The 24636-nt window shown below is 36.7% G+C and overlaps 1 protein-coding gene across 1 annotated transcript in view; it reads left to right on the top strand.

Annotated features, from left to right (window-relative positions):
- Positions 1–20547, top strand: part of LOC134803754 (MAP kinase-activated protein kinase 2) — a 41347-nt gene extending 20800 nt beyond the window's left edge. The window contains exons 3-8 of the mRNA XM_063776590.1: positions 4140–4277; positions 11625–11831; positions 12987–13118; positions 14545–14667; positions 16124–16276; positions 20393–20547. Coding sequence (XP_063632660.1) covers positions 4140–4277; positions 11625–11831; positions 12987–13118; positions 14545–14667; positions 16124–16276; positions 20393–20464 — 825 coding nt within the window. The 3' untranslated portion in view covers positions 20465–20547. The remainder of the gene's footprint in view (positions 1–4139; positions 4278–11624; positions 11832–12986; positions 13119–14544; positions 14668–16123; positions 16277–20392) is intronic.
- Positions 20548–24636: the final 4089 nt, after the last annotated feature.

Raw genomic sequence — 24636 nt, 5'->3', positions numbered from 1 at the left:
CTCGCTCGACGACAGTTCGGAACTTGATATTATTGTTTTTTATGACGTGAAGCTGTTTTTCGGGATAATTTTCACTTTGTCGGGAATCGGGAACACATGCTAAAAATCGGGAGAATCCCGCCAAATCCCGACCATCTGGCAACCCTAGGCGGGATGGCAGGGGCTGCTGCTTAATGAGCTGGTTTGCACGCGTACTTTGTTTGACTAAGCATCTGAGGCTTAGGGGCTGTCCATAAATTACGTCATCGATTTTTGGCGATTTTTGACCCCCCCCCCCCCTATAATCATCCAAAAATCATGCTTCAAATGACCCCATTTCCTCCTACTTCATGCTACCGTCATCCGATGTCCAGACCCCCCCCCCCCTAATTTGAAATGACGTAATTTATGAATAGCCCCTTAGCCGACCACCGACCGCACCGACTCGCTGCCGCTTAGGCTGAATCACCAGAGTCATGCGAGCTCCCAGTGCTATCTTGCCTCAACTTCGCCTCCCCCTAGTAGTCTTCTTCCTAGTCCTTGCTGCAGGATCTGCTGGCTGGAGCTACCCCAAGTATCAGTATCAGTTCATGGCTCCTCTACACTATCGGCGATGATTCGATTTTGGGCACGCATCAAATCAAAGGGAATCGCCAGGCGGTTGCGTTGTGACGAGCGTTCGCGTTTACTTTATGCCTATTTTTGTATGGGATTTTGAACAGCGCGCCAAGCGGGGCGTGTTGGGAACTCAAAATCCCATACAAAAGGACACTTAACGCAAACGCGTACGTCACGTCACGATATCGAATAAAATTTACACTAGGAGTAGGAGTAGGAGTACAGATAAACACATCTGATTACTCTTCATTGAAGGGCTTTTAGAGTGTATGTATAAATAAATAAATAAATAATAAATATTAGGGGACATCTTACACAGATCAAACCTAGCCCCAAACCACAGTACACTAAGAACAGTAGTGAATCTAAGGCCGCTCGGCAAGTTATTTGCCTACTCTTGCGTTGGCGCTTAGGGTTGTCGCTTTTATTTTTAGTTAAATATATTTGCGTATTATGAGTAGCACTACGTTTCTATTTATTATAATATAATGAAATGTTCTATCAATTCATAAATGAAGTATAAATAAAACGCTTTTTAAATATTAACATTAGGAAATGGCAGTTATTAAAAAAATTATAAATTCGATACAGAAAAATATTCCTCCGGTTTCTGCATGTTCGGAACGCTTTATTGTTAGCGGTTAAAGTGAATTCTCATCCTTACGTATAACTTTAATAGTAAAAAGGTTTTAGGGAAGCATGGGCAAGTAGGTATTATGAAGAATGACAAGTCCGGGTTTGAGGAGTCGTTATTGAGACACTATATTTTTTTTCTACTGTACGACTGTAATTTTTGAATTAAGATTTCTTATACCAAACTGCAAATGGGTATTTTTAATGTACGGGCTCCCAACTCAACTATAATATTCATTTCGATACAGTTTAGTCAACTATAATGAAAATGACCAATCACAGCTCGCCGCGGTGAAGAGGACGAAACAAAACCATAGCTCAAATTAATTATTTATTTTAGGTTGTATAGTAGAAACAATTGGTTCATAAATCAGAAACGCGCATGTGATACCCTTAATATAGCAACATCCATAGACTACGAAAACCACTTAGTGTTGCTTGTTAGTCTCCATAGGCTACGGTGGCCAAAATCGAGAAAACAACTTTTTTGTTGATTCGTAGAAAAAGTATTGTATACAATAGTGATATAATCAAGCTTTTCAATCTAGTACCTTACTTATACTATTGCCTCTGTTCATAGTCATGATCAAAAAAATTAAGGCGTACCGTCAGAGCAGACAAATGCGAGCGGGCGGGTAGCGTACTCGAATGCGCGCGATCACAGTCGCGGTACGGCCCACACTGCTGCCACCGTATTCCCCCGTATATTATGCTAATGTGTGCGTGGCAGCGCGTGCGTACACGGCGCCCGGCGCGCACGCACACATTCAAGCCGGCAGCGGCACATTTCTATGAAGATTCACTACTGTTCTTATACTGTGCCCAAACTAAGCAAAGCTTGTACTATGGGTACTAGGCGACGATATACATACTTATATAGATAAATACATACTTATATACATAGAAAACAACCATGACTCAGGAACAAATATTAGTGTTCATCACACAAATAAATGCCCTTACTGGGATTCGAACCCAGGACCATCGGCTTATATGTTTTTATCATGTATGCGGCGGCTTATTTATCTTGATATTTATCTCGACTATCGGCTGTGCGTCTCGGGTATTGCACAAATTTATTTATCTTGTCCTGTCTTGGCCTGTCAGTCGGCCGAATATTCGGTATCCGACCGCCGAATATTGGGCCGGCGGAACTATACCTTCATTTCGGGTTTTCCAGGTGTGCATTGTGCAGGTTTGACCTGTTTCCTACTGAACGTTCGCGCGGACACATTTCGAGGTTCGAAATGATTGTGCGTGGAAGTCATTGGAATGTTTAAATTGTCTTATAAACAAATATAAACGAGTACGATTATGACCGTGATTGTTTCTTAAATCCAATTTGTTTACTCCGAAATCAAGCAATGTTACTATCCGGTATCCGCCCGGATAGTAGTACACTATCCGGTATCCGGCCGGATACTAAAATAATGGCCAGATAGGCCGGATACCGGATAGTAACCGAATATCCGGTGCATCTCTAGTAATTTCTTAATAAGCACTTTCCGTGCCTATGTCGAAAGTTTAAAGGGCCATATGTACTGTAAAACGTTGTACGATACATGTGCGAATAGGTAATTCGCAACTCGTGTCAATTTAAAACATTCCCTTCGGTCGTATGTCAATTTACACCACTCGTTGCGAATTTCCTTTCGCACTTGTATCGTAAATAACTATTACCATATGCTGAAAATATTTCGAAACATTTGTGAAACATATTCAAATGTTGTACAATACTTAAAAGTGCTTAGTCACTAACTACATTCAAAACACAATTGCGTCATCGTTGTATTCAATTTTGTTACTGAAACCAATGTGGGTTTCTATTCAGAGTTTGTATCATTTATATTTTATACTTTTGTATAAGTAGGTTAACTTTCCATGAGTGAATTGAATGCGAATTATAGTATCGATTTTTATTTTTATTGATAGAAGTAGTGCGAGTATCTTTTCGGTTATGTGTAATGTATGATGTATGAACTGAGATGATAGATCACTAATTATCTATCAGTTATTTTTAGCCAGGATGGCTAAAAATAACTGCATTCCTGTTGCCAGGGAGGTTTTGGGATTATACTGAGCAACTTTCACTATGGGACTAACCCCGAAATCGCGAAAAAAAATTTGACTTTTTCATACATTTTGGCTGGTCCACTTTCTACAGGAGGGTAATTTGTTTTTTCGCGATTTCGAGTAGTAAAAGTTGCTCAGTATAATCCCAAAACCTCCCTGGCAACGGGAATGTACTTATATTTTAGAGTAGGAGAGAAGGTAACACTTAAATTTATTGTAAAATTCTAAATGATTCTTTTCCACTAAAACTTATATTATATCATACTCTATTTATATCATATCTAGTAAGGCTGCGTTTCCACTAGAGCTGTGCGAGGATACGTAGCGAGGAATGTACGTTTATTAAAACCCAATAGAATAAGCTGCGCTGAACGAGGATAGGCAAATGAAGTGATTCTCTTGGTTCTACAAACACATCTCTCGTTACGCATCCTCAATTCCTCACACCTCTCTAGTGGAAACGCAGCCTAAGATATGTATTATAACCTTAGTACAGTAAAGTTGCAATGCATCTGTCAAAGATTATAGACGATCGTTTGCTTTTTAATAAGTAAGGATTTTTTTAGGGTTCCGTACCCAAAGGGTAAAAACGGGACCCCATTACCTACTAAGACTCCACTATCCGTATATCTGTCACCAGGCTGTATCTCATGAACCGTGATAGCTAGGCAGTTGAAATTTTCAAAGATAATGTATTTCTGTTGCCGCTGTAACAATAAATACTAGAAAGTACGGAACCCTCTGTGGGCGAGTCCGACTCGCATTCGTCCGGTTTTTTTATTAGTTTTATTTTCTTGTTGGTCAAATTATTAAAATAAACGTAAATCTGTCCACAGATAATTGACGTATACGACAACACATACAGCGGCAAGCGATGCTTACTCGTGATCATGGAATGTATGGACGGCGGCGAACTCTTCCAACGTATACAGGATAACAGAGACGGAGCATTCACCGAGCGACAGGCCGCTGAGGTGAGACCAACGTCGTGCCACGATATTCTAACAGATGGCGCTAGTAGTGATATTACTATATGAAGAGTACAACGTTGTATGAAGCGCTATACATAGCCTACATCGCGCTTACAGAGTTCCGAACGTCAGTTGCAATATATACTACTTCTAAACAAACTTCGGTCCGTAGGCCAATACCACCTTCAATGCAAAGTTATAAGGTATATTTACAGTTACGTGTGTTGATGTGATGAAGTATATGGTGAAAAAAAATGGACAGTATATATTAAAATTTAAAAAAAACTACCATTATCAATAGGGAATATTAGGCAAAGCTCTGCGTAGGTGGCACCACAAGCACATACAGTAAACAAACCTCATTGACATCATCAATGACACATCATGCGTCACTAGGTCAATCACATGCCCTACCGTGAAACACGACAATCGAAAGTTCGGTTTCTGCCTCTCTATCACTCTTGCTTATTCGATCGATAGAGAGGCAGATAAAGAAATTTAGATTTTCGCGTGTCGCGGTAGGCTACCTGTAAACAAACCGCCTTGGTGCATCAATGTCATAGTGAAAACTTGTCAAAAAACTGTTTAAGTCCTAGTATGTATAAGTTACTCTATGGTTTACTAAACAAATTAGTGCTGCACTCTGGCGGCAGAACATTGCAGTAATACTCCCTGTGATGTTCACTTAACATCATTAATCTAGTTTACTTTTAGAGGAATTATATTGATTATAGGTAAATAAAACAATTTATTATTCGGTCCATACAGAGCGCCCGTAACACCGCGGCCGCCATCATGCGCACCAGTGTTGCCAGCCATCTGCTTATTTATTGATGAACACCACATCTCTTCCTTTTTAACAAATTTGAAATTGTAGGAGAATACATAAAATGAATCATTGTACAGTACTGTACAACCAAAATTAACTTGCAACACAACACATTTCTAATCAGCATTTAGCTTTAACCAATTGAGTGATAACAATTTGAACAATGCATTTACAGACACTGACATAACTATTAAACTCTTAAATCACGACACACTTTTATAACTCAGTGTTTATATGATGATAAATATGAAGAAGTCGATACTCCAATTACAAATAAGTAAACTTACAGCTTTCCACATAGTCTTAGAAACCTTATTCCTTGTAAATATACCCTTTAGTATACAAAGATAGATAAATAGAGATATTTATTTGCATACCAGGTATTTTACATACATATACATGGACCCTGAAAAGGGTGTAGTAAAATAGGAAGTTTACAATATCACAAGTCCATACGTATGACTAAACTACTAATAGTTAATTAATTTTCTAATTGCTGTTATAAGTAATCAAGTAACATATACATTTTTAAAGTAACAACTACAATACAGATAGCCTCTTTAATATGTTTACAGTCTGATTACAACTATATATTATCTAGCCAGCCATCATATGTTAAGAACAATGAGTGATGTTAGACCACAATATTAACCACTAGTTTGTAGTACAATATATATTTTTACTAGAGTCTAATATAGTCCTTAACATGGTTAAGGTAGACTGCTCACTGACACATCAATAACATGTAACATCTGTAACAATAACTGTTTCTTACTTATTAGTATTTACATACATGACATTTATTATTATTATCTATTTCCTCTCTCTTTCTTTAAAATTAAATTGTATTACAATGTATACTAGCAATTATCCCAATAAGCCTAGTTTCCCCTCTGGTTTGGAAGGTCAGATGGCAGTCGCTTCCGTAAAAACTAGTGCCTACGTAAATTCTTGGGATTAGCTGTCAAGCGGACCCCAGGCTCCCATGAGCCGTGGCAAAATGCCGGGATAACGCGAGGAAGAGAGAGTAGGTATACTAGCAATTATCCATACATATAAAATCAGTTGTATATTAACCCTCTACAGTTAAATACATGTAGAATATATTATTTTCATAAAAATTCCATGCAATAATTTAGTAGTTTAAAATATTTATATAGGAGCCAGTTACCTTATCAAATTCCTAACATTCTATTCCATAATTTTAATCAGTAATCAGTCATTAGTTGCTTTCATAGGTACATACATAAGGTGGTACATTTGAATAAGAAACAGTTATGAACCCTGTATGGGCACTGCAAATAACAACTTTTAGTAACTAAAACTCTTAGCTTGCTACATTCTATAAAATAACATTTTATATTATTTAGTTTAGGTAAAAATATTAGTTTAAATGCCACTTTTATTACCCCTATAAGTATTATTAACAACTTGTACCTAAAAGTGTTTAATGCGACCAGATTGTCAAAAGCATCAACAAATAGTGAAATTGTAACGTAGTATAGCTTTCTTGGACAAGCCGGAGCTTTAGAATTTTCCTTTGCACCATAAAAATAGCATATTTCAAAATAAATAATAAATAGTGAAAAACATCTCAACAAGTTTCACATAGTTTTAAATTCCTGTATCATACACAGTTCTACAAGTAAATATAAAGATAAATATGCAAACTTAACGCAAATGCGCTATAATCGTTAAACATATCTTTAGGCTACAGACTTCTGTCACTTATCTAGTGAGAACCACTATAATCTGTGCATAAATTTTACATCATTGTTCATAAATAATTATGTATAGTTACTTACTGAAAATTTAAATATACATAGTTAAATATATCTTACTATGACTTTGCTGTTATCATATTAACAATGACTGCACTTTACAGATGTGTAACACTGAAAAGCTTATGTAGTAAGGAATTAATATGCTGAATATCTGGTCCAAATCCTGTGTTGGTATATCTATTAACAAAACTTGTTTATTTACTACTTGCCTTTGTTGCCTAATAGGTACTCGTGTATGAATATGATCTAAACTTGTAAATTTTAATCAGTTGTCTGGTCATATAAATATATACAATGGCGTGTCGTATCGTTATTTACTTAATAAAGAATCCAATACCAAACTTTGGAAACACCAAACAGGACTCCACAGACCTTTCGCCAGAAATCTGAACAAGCGATATACTGTAACGCACATGGTTTTGCATCACATCCCAAATGGACTGTTTTAGCACGTAGCCAGTTGTCAGCCGCATATTCCAACATATCTTTGGCATTGTCACCTGTAAGAGAAATACAGAAAATTCATCTGTTACGCTATGGGTGTGTTTATACCTATTTGGGTAGGTATGAGAAATTCAAACAGTTGTCTGTTGTGAACCATTAATCACTAATCAAGTTGATGGACTAATCATTTGATCTTGTCATTCTTGACTAATACAGTAGACTTGTTGACTGGTAGTATAAGCAGTATACAACTATACAGTGGTAGGTAATTATTTTATTCTGATGATCTCATCCAAAAGAGTATTTACTTAGTCTAACTACTTAGACTAAGTAGATAACTTCTTAAAGAAAAAAAAAAGTTTTTTTTTTTTTGTTTAAATCAGTTTTGCTTGATAACAGCTTTGGTAGGATGGTTTGTCTTGTAAGGGTGTGTTTTGCTAAAATAGCATAACAAGCATAAATGTATGACCATAAAAAATGTATTTTATTGGGGATTCTAATGATGTTTGTTTTGACATCCATTTAAATAATTTTACCACATATATTCATTTCTACTTTGTAATGTACACATTTTCATGAATTATTGAGTTTAATAAGGGTACAACATATAATCCCTTACAAAAGATGATTTTATACCACCGGACCTAATGTATTTATTATTTCATATACAGGCAGGCAGTAAAGCAGTACTTTTACAAATGCAAACGATACAAGTCCAAAATATGAATACCGATATGTCCAATTTGTTTTTGATTTCGACAATGTGACTTGAATCACTGACATTCATGATTTGACAGTTCTGTCATAGTCACTAGTTAGGTTAAATCAAAACTTCATTGAGATTTTCTTTTACTTACACTTACCCTATTTCCAGACATTTAGGGTTGTACAATATACTTTCCAAACATGGCTTGTAACATACCATATGTGATGAGATCCTTATACTTCACGCTGCTAAACCAGTCTCCATTTCTGGTCACTGATATTTCTTCGAAAATGTCGTACAACACCTATATAGACGTCTTGCAAATATAATTATATAGTTAACAACATTGTACTTATTTTAGTTGCTAGTCTGAATGTGTTAAACTATACTTTTTTATATTATATTTAGGACATATTGTGACATATCCATGATTTTAACACTTGCAACAACATCCAATATCTACATTTTGCTCCGTAAGTTTGGAAAATCTGGTGATGGTCAAGAAACCTGAAAACTTACACAACCTGTTAGTCCATGTTTGCCACAAAACTGTAACGAGCACAGTTACACATTCCTGGAGTACATATAAGAATCTAGTAGATTCAATATTGTCTTGAATCTAATCTGGAACATTACTTTTATTTATTAACATTTAACTAAACACACAACATTGTTCTGAAACAATCTCTATCTGTCAAGTGTCAAAAGTGACACATCTGTGACATCTGACAGTAGCAATGGACTCTATAGTACTATAGATAGTTTAGCCAGGGACTGTCTCATTTCAACCATAGAGAGACAAAATCATACTGTCTTTTTCTTACGCTAGAACTAGCACCCAAAGAAAGGTTGAGTAGTTTTTCTATTCCATGTTACTAACAAATTTGTGTTTGCCAGCTTCACATTACAGGATTTGTTAAGAACTAATAAAGTACAATACAACTCACATTCACTTCTTTACGTTCCATTTACTCATGGTATTAAGTATATTATTTATTACATCATTAAATGTTGCTATTACTTTGCAAACTCAACCGTATGAGTTCCTTAACATCATAATATATGTAGGTATGGAAATTTCCCATTAACCATCTTGTTGATTCATGATCAACCATTAGTTCCCATCATTTTATGGGGTTGATGATGTTATCCTTTACGACTTGGCGTACAAATCGTTAACATCATCATTTCGGCAACAGCCAGTAGTCATTTTGACATTTTTCGTTTCAAACGATTTTTTCCCATCATTTTATGGGGTTTATGATGTTGTATTACAACTTGGCGTACAAGTTGTTAACATCATACTTTCGGCATCAGCCTAAGCCAATAACTTGTTGGCATTTTATGTACATATATATGTACACACAATCACTGCAATCGCTCATAGATCTTGAATTGAATAGCCTAGATGACAAACATTGTAATTAATTATATCATTTGTGCCAGTATATTTTGAGAATCATTAATGTTTACATGAGATCCGTTAAAGGTCAACACAAATGTTCTTAGTTTGACCATCATACTCCAAGCACAAAACAGACTTTACTATGCAGTACCTACAGCAGGTACTTAGACCTTTTGGAAATATGGAAACAAGTAAATTTATATTTTGCTGGTGAATATGTACATCGTTTATAGTTTGCAAGGCAACTACATAGGTACATGTATTCTTGCATAAAATATAAAAAAGTATTTGAAACAGAAACTGCTACAAAATACAAGTTATTATTTTATAGAACATCTTGTATTTTACCATATGAAATAGATAAGGAATCTAATATTTGATACAATTATCCATTCTTCCCTTTTAAAAAGAAAAATAACTTTTAGTTATAACTTAATCTTGTATTGTATTTCCATATACTTAGGTATTTCTATATTATCAAATTAATTTTGACGAATTGCTCTATTATTTCAACAGACTGTATTATAAAATTCAACATTTGTCATCTACCAATGTACTTTATTTGGTTGAATGTCCAAAAGAACCATACACCATTTCCTAATCCTCAGACGCCTCCGAGTTACACCCATTACAGGCATCTGAAAGTCACTCATATCTTGTATTTCTCACGATTTCATTGTTTTGTACTTTATTTTGTTCTGATATACATGCGTTCGTTTTGCAAATCGTCGGCCCTGTTTACAAACCAATATGGCGCCAATATTTCATCAATTTGCAATTTGCGAATTTCATAGGTACTTACTCACGGTTTTACCTCGTCGCCACTTGTGATGTTCACTTAACATCATTAATCTAGTTTACTTTTAGAGGAATTATATTGATTATAGGTAAATAAAACAATTTATTATTCGGTCCATACAGAGCGCCCGTAACACCGCGGCCGCCATCATGCGCACCAGTGTTGCCAGCCATCTGCTTATTTATTGATGAACACCACACTCCCTATTGTGAGAATCCCATTTGGGTCCAACGCGCCAGCTGTAGCTTTGACGTGGATTAATTTGAAAGCTCCACTTGTTATCACCGAGATTGAAGTGAAATAATTTCGTTAATATCTACTTGGGAAATTATGTTTAGTTATTAATCTGACGTTTGATTGAGGTCGAATAACGACTCTTCAGCTACATGTACCTACTTTTCGTTAAGACTTAAAATTATGTACTTACCAAAAGATACATAATGCAGACCATCAAGCTAAAACTTGGCATGATCAGTGACGGTCTTCCCAACCAAAAAAAAAATGCCGAAACCGAAATTTCGGCACTATTTATTGTGGTTATTCGCGGATGGTCTAGAACGCAAAATGACTAAGTATAATATTTTGCCTATATCACTTTTAGTCTATATCGCGAACGGTCCAGAACGCATAATGCCTACTCGTTTTATTCTGTGCCGTTTGGACTTCGGCCATTTGAAGATAACTAACGAACCTAACCTACCCTAGTAATAGCGCTCGTTCTATAACTACGATGAATTTTTAATGTATAAAGACAGTTAGTCCATATACCAACATCCTTAAGTGTAATTATTTATTTATTATTTCGGTACTGACTTCAATATTAGGTACTATTATTAGGTATGTGTTATAATTTATTCGGATGAATTCGTGAAGTGACTAATTATGGTTGTATAATTGCACATTTTTACTAATATTTTATTTTTATCATATTGTGATCTAATTTTAACTCAATCATTTTACAATACTGTAATCTGTTGGGAATCATTATAATTATCATCTTTGACATGTAAACCGGTTTTATCAAATAAATGACTATGACTATGACTATGACTAATATAAAAAAAGTGGTCATTTTGCGTTCTAGACCGTTCGCGATGTAGACTAAAAGGGATATAGGCAAAATATTACACTATTCATTTTGCGTTCTAGACCGTCCGCGACTATACCATTTATTGCACATCTCAATAAAAGAAAACAATACCAATCACAAACTTAAAAAAGAAAGGTATGGCACGTCTTCCCGACATTGATCTTACTTCTATTTTTAGCAGATTTCGACAAAAAAGAAATTTTACAGGCCGCTATTCGGTCATCGATTTCACATAGATTTTTTCCAGAGAACATTGTTTTTCAATATTTACTTATAAAACCTCTCTATTCCAGATAATGCACTCAATATGCGTGGCCGTCCGCCATCTGCACGAATCAAACATAGCCCACCGCGACATCAAACCCGAGAACCTTCTCTACACTTCAATGGAACCCAACGCCATCTTGAAACTAACTGACTTCGGGTTCGCCAAGGAGACCCTCACGCCGGCTGACACGCTGCAGACACCCTGTTATACACCGTATTATGTTGCTCCTGAGGTAAGACAAAGTATACACAAATCTCGGTACCAACAGTAGTAGACCGTACTGAGAACCTTCTCTACACTTCAATGGAACCCAACGCCATCTTGAAACTAACTGACTTCGGGTTCGCCAAGGAGACCCTCACACCAGCTGACACGCTGCAGACACCCTGTTATACACCGTATTATGTTGCTCCTGAGGTAAGACAAAGTATACACAAATCTCGGTACCAACAGTAGTAGACCGTACTGAGAACCTTCTCTACACTTCAATGGAACCCAACGCCATCTTGAAACTAACCGACTTCGGGTTCGCCAAGGAGACTCTCACGCCGGCGGATACGCTGCAGACACCCTGTTATACGCCATATTATGTTGCTCCTGAGGTAAGACAAAATATACACGAATCTCGGTACCAACAGTAGACACAGTCGAGACCATACTGAGAACCTTGCGGAACCCAACGCCATTTTGAAACTAACTGACTTCGGGTTCGCCAAGGAGACTCTTACACCGGCTGATACTTTGCAAACACCGTGTTATACGCCATATTATGTTGCTCCTGAGGTAAGACAAAATATACACAAATCTCGGTAGAAACAGTAGTAGACACAGTCGAGACCATACTGAGAACCTTGCGGAACCCAATGCCATCTTAAAACTAGCCAACTTCGGGTTCGCCAAGGAGACTCTCACACCGGCTGACACGCTGCAGACACCCTGTTATACACCTTATTACGTCGATCCTGAGCGTATACAAAATATACATCTCGGTACCAACAGGCAGTACACAATTTTTCCTCGTAAAAGTACAAATCATTTTCCATTTTAAATGTCAAAGACTTCAAAGAGTTTAAATTCACAAAGCGCCGCCTGGAGGGAAATGTACATTATTTACATTACCCTGTATTACACAGCTTCTGTGATAATATTAGCTCCATCATAAATTCATAAAGCTACCGTGGGAGTTAATGAATTGATGTTATTAACGGATTTTCTCATTTGTTTAACCTTTATATAAATGGCGAACTTAGTGCCTTAAGGCATTCTTTACCAGCCAACCTAATACTATGGGTATCACTACACCTTATATTTAAGCCCTGAACCCAGTCAAGTAATAGTAGTAATCGTGTATAAAAATATAAATAATGCATTTGTTATATTGTTACAGGTCCTAGGCCCAGAGAAATATGACAAATCATGCGACATCTGGTCCCTAGGCGTAGTGATGTACATCTTGCTGTGCGGCTTCCCTCCCTTCTACTCCAACCACGGCCTCGCCATATCCCCCGGCATGAAAAAGGTAAGAAATACGACAAATCCTGTGACATCTGGTCCCTCGGCGTAGTGATGTACATCTTGCTGTGCGGCTTCCCTCCCTTCTACTCCAACCACGGCCTCGCCATATCCCCCGGCATGAAAAAGGTAAGAAATACGACAAATCCTGTGACATCTGGTCCCTCGGCGTAGTGATGTACATCTTGCTGTGCGGCTTCCTTCCCTTCTACTCCAACCACGGCCTCGCCATATCCCCCGGCATGAAAAAGGTAAGAAATACGACAAATCCTGTGACATCTGGTCCCTCGGCGTAGTGATGTACATCTTGCTGTGCGGCTTCCCTCCATTTTACTCCAACCACGGTCTCGCCATATCGCCCGGCATGAAAAAGGTAAGAAATACGACAAATCCTGTGACATCTGGTCCCTCGGCGTAGTGATGTACATCTTGCTGTGCGGCTTCCCTCCATTTTACTCCAACCACGGTCTCGCCATATCGCCCGGCATGAAAAAGGTAAGAAATACGACAAATCCTGTGACATCTGGTCCCTCGGCGTAGTGATGTACATCTTGCTGTGCGGCTTCCCTCCCTTCTACTCCAACCACGGCCTCGCCATATCGCCCTGCATGAAAAAGGTAAGAAATATAAGATACCTATAATAAGACTCATGAAATTGCTTAAATAGTCGTATCAAATGTGTATTTAACTGGCCACGTTAACTTATATTGCCAATATACCTACTCTTATATTCAAATAGACTAACATACTTTTCAATCAATTCCTTTCAACGTCGCCCGCGTGAACCTTGTCAGAATGCATGAAGGATTGGGATGTAGCCGTGCACGTCAGTTGACGTCTTTAGTGGTCAAGGGGTTAACTACGCCAGTTTAAATAATATTGCAAATATAGTCTCATAATATTGCTCAAATAGTCTAAATCTAAATTAATATTCAACTTTATCTTACAGCGTATCCGACTAGGCCAGTACGACTTCCCTGAACCCGAGTGGTCCAACGTGTCGTCTGAAGCCAAGAACCTCATTCGCGGCATGCTCTGCGTCGACAGCGCCCAGCGTCTCACCATATACCAGGTAATATTTGATCACTACCAAACAGCCTTTTATCTACAGTCAGGCGTGGCTCACTCCGCGATTTCGTAGCGTCGCTACAAGCACATGCGGCGCACACCATTTTTGGTGTCTAGCAGTAGTGGTTGCCGCGCACCGCTACGGAATGGACGCCTGCTCGCGCTTGTGGCTTGCGGTCATATCTGTTGTAATAGACGCGTTTTGTTAGAGAGCGAACCTTCTGTGCCTAGTACTATTATTTATTATGTGGTGCAGCCAGCAATACTATTCGCTTAGCACCTTTGCATACAACCTTCTATTCAGGGGGGTCACTTTTCTCTGCAACTGACTGTAAAAGTCACGTAAATTGGCGTTGTCAGTCCAGCGTATCCGACTAGGCCAGTACGACTTCCCTGAACCGGAGTGGTCCAACGTGTCGTCTGAAGCCAAGAACCTGATCAGAGGCATGCTCTGCGTCGACAGCGCGCAACGTCTCACCATATACCAGGTAACATTTGATCACTACCAGCCTTTTATGTACAGTCAGGCGTGGCTCACTCACTAATTACCACCACAAGTTCATAGGCATAGTGAACTGTATCATTATATCAAAGACATATGTAACTTCGTATAAGACGAATAAAGTCTAAGGAAAAAACGTGCCTCGGAATTCAAGTAAAAGTCATTCTCGAATAGATGCCGCACACACCTTTAGCCTATCCTCGGCTAGATGGCGTGACGACACCGTTTCATATTTAACAATTTTAACACATATATATCAGTGAATGAACATGGATCAAAATGATATAAAAATAATAAAATCATTTATCCATATATATACATTTTTTGATAACTTTATACGTTTTCATTTTGAGTTTTAGTCGTGTGTCGATAGATGGCAGTAAATTTACAGTGACTACAAAATTTACAATGACAGGACCCCTCTATACTATCTATTATTTCTGATTATATTAATAAGGTTGATTTGCGTTTAATTATTTTTTTGTAATTAGTGACTTTTGGTTGTCACCTGACGTATACATATAAGGTGCTAACTAATTAGTCACGGATATTTTAAGAGATAATACATTACATTAAAACAATTAACTTTTAACTGTAATTAAGGAACATTTGTATATCATTTTTTTGTTTTCATTTTCCGAACAAAAAAAAAATATAATTAATTTTTAAAATAATCAACCCTATTATGTACCTGTCAAGATGTTTAATACTGTCTGTCATGTCACGTCAAAAGTTGTTTTTCTTAAATGTCGTTATGATTCGGTAGGAAATAATAGTTTAAAGAGGTTTTAGAATGTCTAAAGTGGTCTCATTTAATTATCTAATAGGGAATATTAGGCAAAGTTCCGCGTAGGTGGCACCTTTGTGGCACATACAGTAAACAAACCACATTGACACATCACACGTCACGTCAATCACATGGCCTACCGCGAAACAAGAAAATCGAAATTTCGTTATCTAATCTCTCTATCACTCTTGCATATTCGAGCGATAAAGAGGCAGATAACTAAATTTCGATTTTCGCGTTTACCGGTAGGCCCTTGTTAACAAACCGCCTTGATGCATCAATGTCATATTTTATTGCCTGTGAAAACTTATCAAAAAAACAGTTTAAGGCACAGTATGTATAAGTTAGTCTATGAATTTACTGAGTTGGTAGTGCTGCACTCTAGCGGCAGAACATTGCAGTAATATCCCCTATTAACAGGGTGATTTAACGTAGCAAATTTGTTTCCTAGTTTTCTCCAAAAAAACATAACAAAACCAATGATGTTTCATACTTATATGTACTCCGAGAACCGAGTACTATCAGCTGTAAAAATATCCGTGACTAATTTGTTAGCACCTTATATATATGTGCTTTATTATAGGGCCTTTAATAAAGCACATACATTCAGCTTCCTAATTGTTTTTCTACAAAAACCTGTATATTTGTTTTCCAGGTGATGTCCAGCCCCTGGATCCGCCAGTACACCCAAGTGCCCCAAACGCCTCTATACACCAACGCGTTACTCCGCGAAACAGGAGAAGCATGGGCCGACGTCCAAGATGAAATGACTCGGTCACTCGCCACCATGCGTGTTGACTACGACCAGGTATGTTATGGCGCTAGTCTCTAATATTGACTATCTCTGTCACTCTTAATAGAACGCGATGCAATAGTGCTGTCTCTGTCACCAATATGACGCGATGTGCAAGATGAAATGACTCGGTCACTCGCCACAATGCGCGTTGACTACGACCAGATATGTTAATATTGACACGTTAGTCACTGACAATATCACAGGCGAGGCGTGACGTGCAGGACATATTGATATGGTACGGATACGGTAGTAATACGGTAATATTGCTAATATTGCCGCGGCAGGAAATTGTAAATTGGGATGATATATGATTTCCTCGACCAAGCATTAAAGTCCTCCCCCTCCTTGCGTCGTAATCCTGAGTGATGAGGGTAGTGACCTCCCTTCTGAATCACCTTCTCTCTCACAATCTCTCTCCATCTGGTTCTGTTATTATTTAAGTAGCCGCATTAATATTGTCTAATATTGACGTAGTAGTTATCGACAACATTACACTCAAAAAGTCAGACCAAGAATAGTCTGCAGCGGATTTGATAGCCCACGCAGTGAAAGTGTTATTTTAAACGTCAAACTTCTATGAATTTATGACGTATAAATGACACTTGCACTGCGTGGGCTATCAAATCCGCTGCAGACTTTTTTTGGTCCGACTCTAGTAACAAAGTTGACAAAGAAAGTAGCCACGCTCGTGTTGTCTAATATTGCCGCGATAATCATTGACAATGTAAACTGGGGTTTAAATGTTTTTCAATTTGTTTATTTTTTATTAAGGGGCCGGTATATGACGTTTTCGATTTAGACCTCACTTTGTAACCATAATTTGTTCAATAAATGTTTAGTAATTGCATTAAATTATACGTAAATTTTTTCATGAAGAAACCGTGTACCGACTCGTCATGCCATTATATTTTAAATTTGCTGTTATTCTCTACAAATCGACACTAAAAGTATCAAAAAATCAAAATATGGAGTTCCGTTTGAGACAGAAGCAAAACAATTTTGTCTTTGACAGTAATTGAATTATTGTATGATTTTGAAAGCTAGATAATTCAGCTACCAATTCATTATCGATTTATATTTTCACTCACAAAGACAACAGAGAAATTCAATCTCAAATGTAAACTTTCGAACAATTTCCATACATTGACGACATCACTCAAAATTCTTCTTCAAGTCAGATGCCCGTTGGGGCTACACCGGAGCACACGTGTACTTCTTCAAATGAAAATGACAGCTTGATTTTCTTGCTTTTGACAATTATATTGACATTAAATCATATACGGACACGAGAAAGCATACCAGTAGATAAATTGTATTTCAAAAAATAGGGTACATAAATATCAGCTCGCGTCTCATTTAAATTTGATTTGCTCTTATTTACGGGTCATAATGGTTGAAAACCGCAGTAAACTATCTTAAAACAACACGATTACAGTCGAATTTAAGTATTATGTTCCTTCAAAACTCGCTTAAAATGAAAAAAGTTTAAAGACTCATCTTTACTGATTGGGATCAATTTTTATTATGCTGGTATCATTTTGCGTCATATTAAAAACGTATTTGACTTCTGTACGTCAATGAATTTTGATGACAATTGTAATCTTGTATTATATTATAGAACTTTTATCTTAAAATATTGCCTATTAACAGGAAGAGTTATGTAATTCGTATAAGTAATAACTGAAAGTCTTGTACCTAGATCTGTAATACCATGGATTGCGACGAATAAATTATTATGATTATGCCGTTCGTTCCGTCTATATGTATAATGCGTGTACGTGCTGTTCTCTGAAAATCTTCAAGAAAAAATAACGGCTAGACCAACACTAAGTACTAGCGAGTTTTTGCGGCTTTAGAGACCGAGATGAAGCTTACAGGCCAATTAGCGCTGTGGACTGGTTATTGTTGTGTATACCTATGTATCGAATGTTTTATAAATTTACTATAAAAAGCAATGTTTTATTTCGATTAGGTCTACATTTTGTGCATATTGCATATCTGAAGGATTTTCGTACTAAACTTGAAACTTTCAATGAAACTAAATAAAATAATTATTCCAAATGTACAGTCATCCTGCAATTTATGTTACACAACGAAGGCCTCAAAAATATCTGACACGATCTTATTTGTAGAACCATAAGAGCATGTCACATATTTTTGCGGCCTTCGAAGAGTAGGTACCGTCATTATCACCAACTTTGCCCGCTTTTTTTTTTTAAAACACGAACTTCTCAAAAAATATCACATCATATGACTTTTTTTTGCTCAGCACGTCCATTGTGATCAAACGCATCAGTTTTGAAGAAAAAATTTTTTTATCGTATTTTTACCCATTTTTTGCGTTTTAGAGGGCGGGCAAAGATATCCGGGGTTTTCGCCAACATTGCCCACGTCAATTTGGTATTCAAATACAGCTCGTATGATGATGATGTCTAAGGATCACTTAAAGGTTTTGGGCAATCCTACCATTCCCTGTTAATAACTTAGCGATAAGTGTAAAACTTTTAAATAAATTTGCTGAGTAATGTTGCCTACCCGTTTTTGCCCATTTCCAAATAAGGCTCGCCTAAGCATTTTACAAAGGCTAGGGTTGTCACTTTTGAGAAAATCTGTTACAATAGTTTAATGGCCAAAAATATGATTTTTGTTGTGTTTTTCATTCGTTAACGGGATAAAACATCTAAATAAAGGATAATAAGACAAATTAAATACAGTATATATTTATAAACTTATTTTAGTGTACAAACATAACCTTCTTTTACTTGCGAAGTTGGGTAAATTAGATGAAAGTGACAACCCTAATCCGTTTTTGGTGGTGGGCAATGTTGGTATGGATGCCAAATCACCGGATTACTTTGCCCACCGGTAAAACTTTTGTGTATTTAGGCCTTTTTAGTTTAAATCTGAATAGACATAATCTATGCTTCATGTGTTATAACTCAAACCCGGAAATATTTGTCAAAGGGTTCTCAATTATTTCTACTTGCATTCATTATTTATCAATTTTTTGCCCGCCGAAATATACCCTATATTAAACAACTCGCTCAAAATTCCCAAGTCAAGTTATGCACAAGTTTGGTATATCAGTTATGCACAAGTTTGGTCAGAAATATAACCTATTTTCTACTAAAAACAGCAGGGTGGCCATAACTATTATCAATTTTTTTCTACATTAACGAATTTGTTTAAAATTGTCGTTTTGGGCAAAGTTTCCCTGGAGGCAAAGTTGGCGCTAATGACGTAACATATTATTGCAGGTGACTGTACATAAATGTTTCGGGGATTTTGAGATTATTTTCCAGGTTAGTTTACTAACAATCAAGTTATGCAGATACCGATTTTGTGAACGTATAAGTAGTAAGGTACCGCTATTGTTTAGCGATACCGATTATTTTTGGAGGTAAAACTATACCGGTTGAAATATAAAGATATTAAAATTACAGCAGGGACAACCATTTTTTATAGGTGTACCTAAACCATCATTGGCCGAGCGCTAGCAAAGGTCTCCGTTTCAGCTTGGGCAAAAATGCTTTTGTATGTTCTCCTTTGCAGATCACATTTCTCAACTGATTCTCGTTAAAATTTGTAAGCAGGTTCGTTAGAACTACTCTGTTTCGCTTTATTCGCCAAAATGGAATTGCCACCCTGCCGAAACTTTATTTATTTAAATTCCCATTGAATGGATATTGCACCTTATGAAAAACCGTATAGAGTAGTAAATAACATTTTACATCTGACTTAATGACATCTTGTTTTATTCGCTTTAATTGTACAAAACGCGTATCTCGACAAAGCAATATTAGGTAGTAAAACAGTCAACAATCAAATGAATTATAGGTACGTCACGTGTGACATGAACAGACAAGGAAAGCAAGATTAAATGCATTGTTTCTCTTTCATCTTTAAATGGAACGCTTTTACCCTCAAAGGAGGCTAGTGGTCAATACTAAACTAAAAGTCCAATCTTAAAAAAACATGAGGGGTCACTGACCTGTCCCAGTAAAGTGAGGTAGTGTGCGTGAAGTGCGCTTGTGTGTGAAATGGGGTAAATTGACAGAATCTGAAATTTTACCCACCGCTACCGTCGCCTTAAGTCCATGTCATTAATTGTTTTATTTTTTAATCCAGGTACAAATAAAAGCACTCGAGCAGAGCAACAACTCCCTACTGAACAAGAGACGGAACAAAGTCGGCGCTTGAGACTCGGAGTACTGGGCTTCTACTAAACTTTAACCTTTTGACCGTCAATCTTAGAGAATATAACCAAACGGAGTGGTCATTAACAGGCGTTCCCCTCTGTCGAAAATAGGCGGCCAATGGTCAACCACATGTATGGACTGACGTTTATCTGACATGGCTATGTTTACGTTACGTATACATTTGATGTGCCCCTCCCCCGCAAAAAACGGCAGGCTATTTTGTACCGAAAATTATAGACATGGCGTCTCCGTTGGTTATTGCCTCTAAGCCGTCAATGGGCCGCCAAAGATGTCAACTGACGCGCGCGGCTACACAATATCAAAGAGAATAGAGTGTATAGAGACGGATTGTCAAAGTAAATTATGTAGCCACTGGAAATTAACTGCCATCTTTCGACAGATGATAAAACGGTTAGAACGCCATTTGACTTTGATCCTTATTCTTTCACTGATATGTGTTAACTTATTTAATATTAATATTAACGCCATCTACTCGACTATAGGCCAAAGGTATGGTGCAATCTTTTAGAGAGATGGCGCCATAACCTTCAGCCTACTCTCGATTAGATGGCGTTAATATTAATATTTAACAAGTTGACATATATTAGTGAAAGAATAATGATCAAAGTCAAATGGCGTTCTAATAGTTTTAATCGTAAATGTACTGTAGACATACTTTACTTTGACAGTAACTCTCTATTTCAAATTCTCTTTGTTAAGACTCACAGTACAGTGGCGATGCGTCCATAGAACTCGGTTCCTTCCTACCGACAAAGTGGGTCTTTTTGCTTGGAAACGACACATATGGGGCATTCTCTATGAAAAGGGACCTTATTGTCGATGGCGCTTACGCCGCACAGCGTCGCGCGGCATATCGGAGCTTCGTTAATAATGGCGTAAGCGCCATCGACAATAAGGTCCCTTTTCATAGATAACGTCACATATACAGTCTTTATTGTTCGGGTCTCTGGGTAATATAAAAGTGATCAATGTACCTGCTGGTACTTTATATACACAATTATTGTTAGGAAAAGTATTTTGCTCCTATTAACCTTTTGAACGCCAAACGGCGCATCCATTTGCCGTGCCACTGAGGCCACGGGGGTAAAATTTAATGAATAAATAATGCCAACCTAAAAGTGCGGTGTTTTTCAGTCGATGTTCATCAAAAAACGAGACGTCAAATGCCGTCTTTGGCGTCGTTGTCACGATTTTGCGTTGACGTCAATTGCCGTCTGTGGCGTTTTAAAGGTTAAACATAAATATATAGAAAAATATGGGGGTGGCTATACGTAACCCTTATTACAATGTATTAAGCATCACTAGTTTTAGTATTAAGTATAATATTATAAATCACAATACAACATTTAGAGTAAATATATTTTTGATTAAAATCCCCGCATTTTTCTCCAAATGTTAGGACTAATTTTTATTATAGGTAGTAGCAGGCAATTTGAGTAGGGTAACTCACCAGTAATTGGCCACTCTAAACTAAAATTGAATTCTAATTCACCTATAAACAGAATTCATTTTAGTATAAGGTTTCAGTATCTGGCCAGCCTTCAATAACTAGCCACCTTATACTAAAATGAATTCTGTGTACAGGTGAATAGAATTCATTTTTAGTTTAGGGTGGCCAATTACTAACAGTGGCCAGTTACTGGCGAATTACCCTATTGCATCAGAAAAAATAAACAAGTAGACTTACAGATGTTGTGCATAATGATTTTCCATCGTATTTTCTCGGAAACGTTCGTATTTGTCATGCTACTTCAGTCAACCTCAGTACTTTTTGTACCGAGACTGACTGAAATAGCAAAACACGTTCGTACGTTTCCGTGAAAATACGATGGAAAATAATTGTAAAAGTATAAAACTTTGCCCTTTAACATAACTTTGCCCATCGCGTCACAGTTCTGTAAAAGTGAAATAACTTAAAAGCAGTTACTTACAGATGAAGAAAGTGTACTTGTATCTGTGTGTGTTAAAGGGCAAAGTTTTATACTTTTACGGGTACATCTGTAACTGTTTCTAGAAATTATTTACGCTGGAAACATATTTCTGGCTGTGACTGATGATTGCCTAAAATTGTTACTTATGTAGTTTTCGCCTATAGAGTTAGACCAAGAGAACTCTGCAACGATTTTGATAGCACACACAGTCACACAGTGCAAGTGTTATTTATACGTCAAACTTCTATGATATTATGTTATGACGTATAAATGACACTTGCACTGCGTGTTCTATCAAAATCGTTGCATACTTCTCTCAATCAACATTCTGGGCAATTATTTCATGTTGTTAATTTGGAACAGAATACAAATTATAAACTTATTTTTGGGTAAATACGACTCAAATAGTTTTTTTTTTCTTTCAAAAGTTTCTCGATACTTTAATTAAACTGAATTAATGTTGGAATAAACTAGTTCGTCATTAGTTCAATTAATACTTAGTGATATGATGGTCAGTATACAAATATTAATAGTATTTTCTTATGTCCAAAGCTTCAAAACATCGTATTTTGTATGTCACGGATGACCATAAACTTTTGAACTTCCCAACTTAGTCAAAAAATGTAAGTACTTTCCATTTTTTAATAATTCAATAATGAATTATTCTAGTAAAAATATTTCCTTAACAACAATATTTTAATAAAGTGGGCAAAAACACGCTATTTGAGTGGGCAAAGTTGGCCAAGTCAAAATAATGGTTGTGTTAATAAATGAAAAGGTTGAACACTGTTTAAAAGACGCGTGTAATGTCCATTTCTATGCTTTTTGACGTCTTATAGTAGATATATCGATACTAAGTAGAGTTAGACCAAGAAAAGTATGCAACAATTTTGATAGCACACTCAGTGCAAGTGTTATTTAAAACGTCACACTTCTATGAAATTATGACGTATAAATGACACTTGCACTGCGTATGCTACCAAAATCGGTGCAGAATTTTTTGTCCTGTCTATAATAACGCAACGAAAAATGAGCCTATAATTAAAATAGGCACCAATAGGAAACGATATGATTATACATACGTATATTATATTTATAATAGCCGCGATATTTGATAGGTAACAACTAGCAAATGCTGCTTCTATGCAGATATTTGTCAAAATGTTGCTTTTTAAGGCCCTTGTACACAATGGGCCAGCGCCGGCCAGTCCAAGGGACGCAGCCATGCGGTAGAATGAAATAGCAGTATGGGCAGCGTGGGCCCCAGACTGGCCCACGCTGGCCCATTGTGTACAGGGGCCTTTAGAGTTAAAAAGTGTGTTATTTTTATGTTTGCCGTCCAATCGAGAGATGTAGGGAGTATTTTTTCTAAAATTGGAAAATGGTGCATAATTTTCCTTTGGTCCGTTTTCATAACTATGGTTTTCGTAACTGGCTGCCAAAGAAGATTAATTTTTCCTATTTCATAATTAATTATCAAACAAGAATTTACTTTCTGGTTTTGTAATCGAGTTTCGTAACTGGTTATGAAATAAGATTTTTTTTTCTGTTTTCGCCTGGATTGGCTACGAAATATGAATTACTTTTCGCTGCTTCGTAATTAGTTATCAAACAAGAATTTATTACTCTTTTAGTAATCGAGTTTCGTTATTAACTTCAATATATTTTTTGGAAGTTAAGTTCCCCTTTTGTTGCCAATTTACCCTGTGAGTGACTGACTGGGTAAATTGACTACAAAAGAGAAGAGAGCAACATCCAGGCTCTTTCTGTAACAATTTTGATTAAAAAAAACTTAGATACAATAAAAGTACCTACATAGATATCCCTACAGTAAATTAGAGAAAATAAAAATACGAATATTGTAAATCATCTACTTTAATTTTCTAGATTTGTATAGATACAAAAGCTTGTTAAAACAGAGTACCCTTAGTAACAGTAAAATAAAAGAAAAATATGACCTTACTTCCTTTAACAAAAAATATAATTTTCACTTCGTAATAATTCTTCTTAGTCTAATCTAATACATAAATGGAGCAATAATCTCAACGCAGTGCCCGGTAGTTATTGTGTGTCGTTTTACACGAAAAGGTACTAAGTGTATCACACGAAAATGTCCAATTATGAAAAAAGAAAAAGTAATACGTTTTGATAATTAATTACGAACGAAGAAAAAATACTCGATTACGAAAGCAGAAAGTGAATTCTTGTTTGATAATTAATT

This window comes from Cydia splendana, chromosome 27 (assembly GCF_910591565.1).
Source record: "Cydia splendana chromosome 27, ilCydSple1.2, whole genome shotgun sequence".
In the NCBI taxonomy this organism is placed as follows: domain Eukaryota; kingdom Metazoa; phylum Arthropoda; class Insecta; order Lepidoptera; family Tortricidae; genus Cydia; species Cydia splendana.
This window is presented reverse-complemented; position numbering and strand designations above follow the sequence as displayed.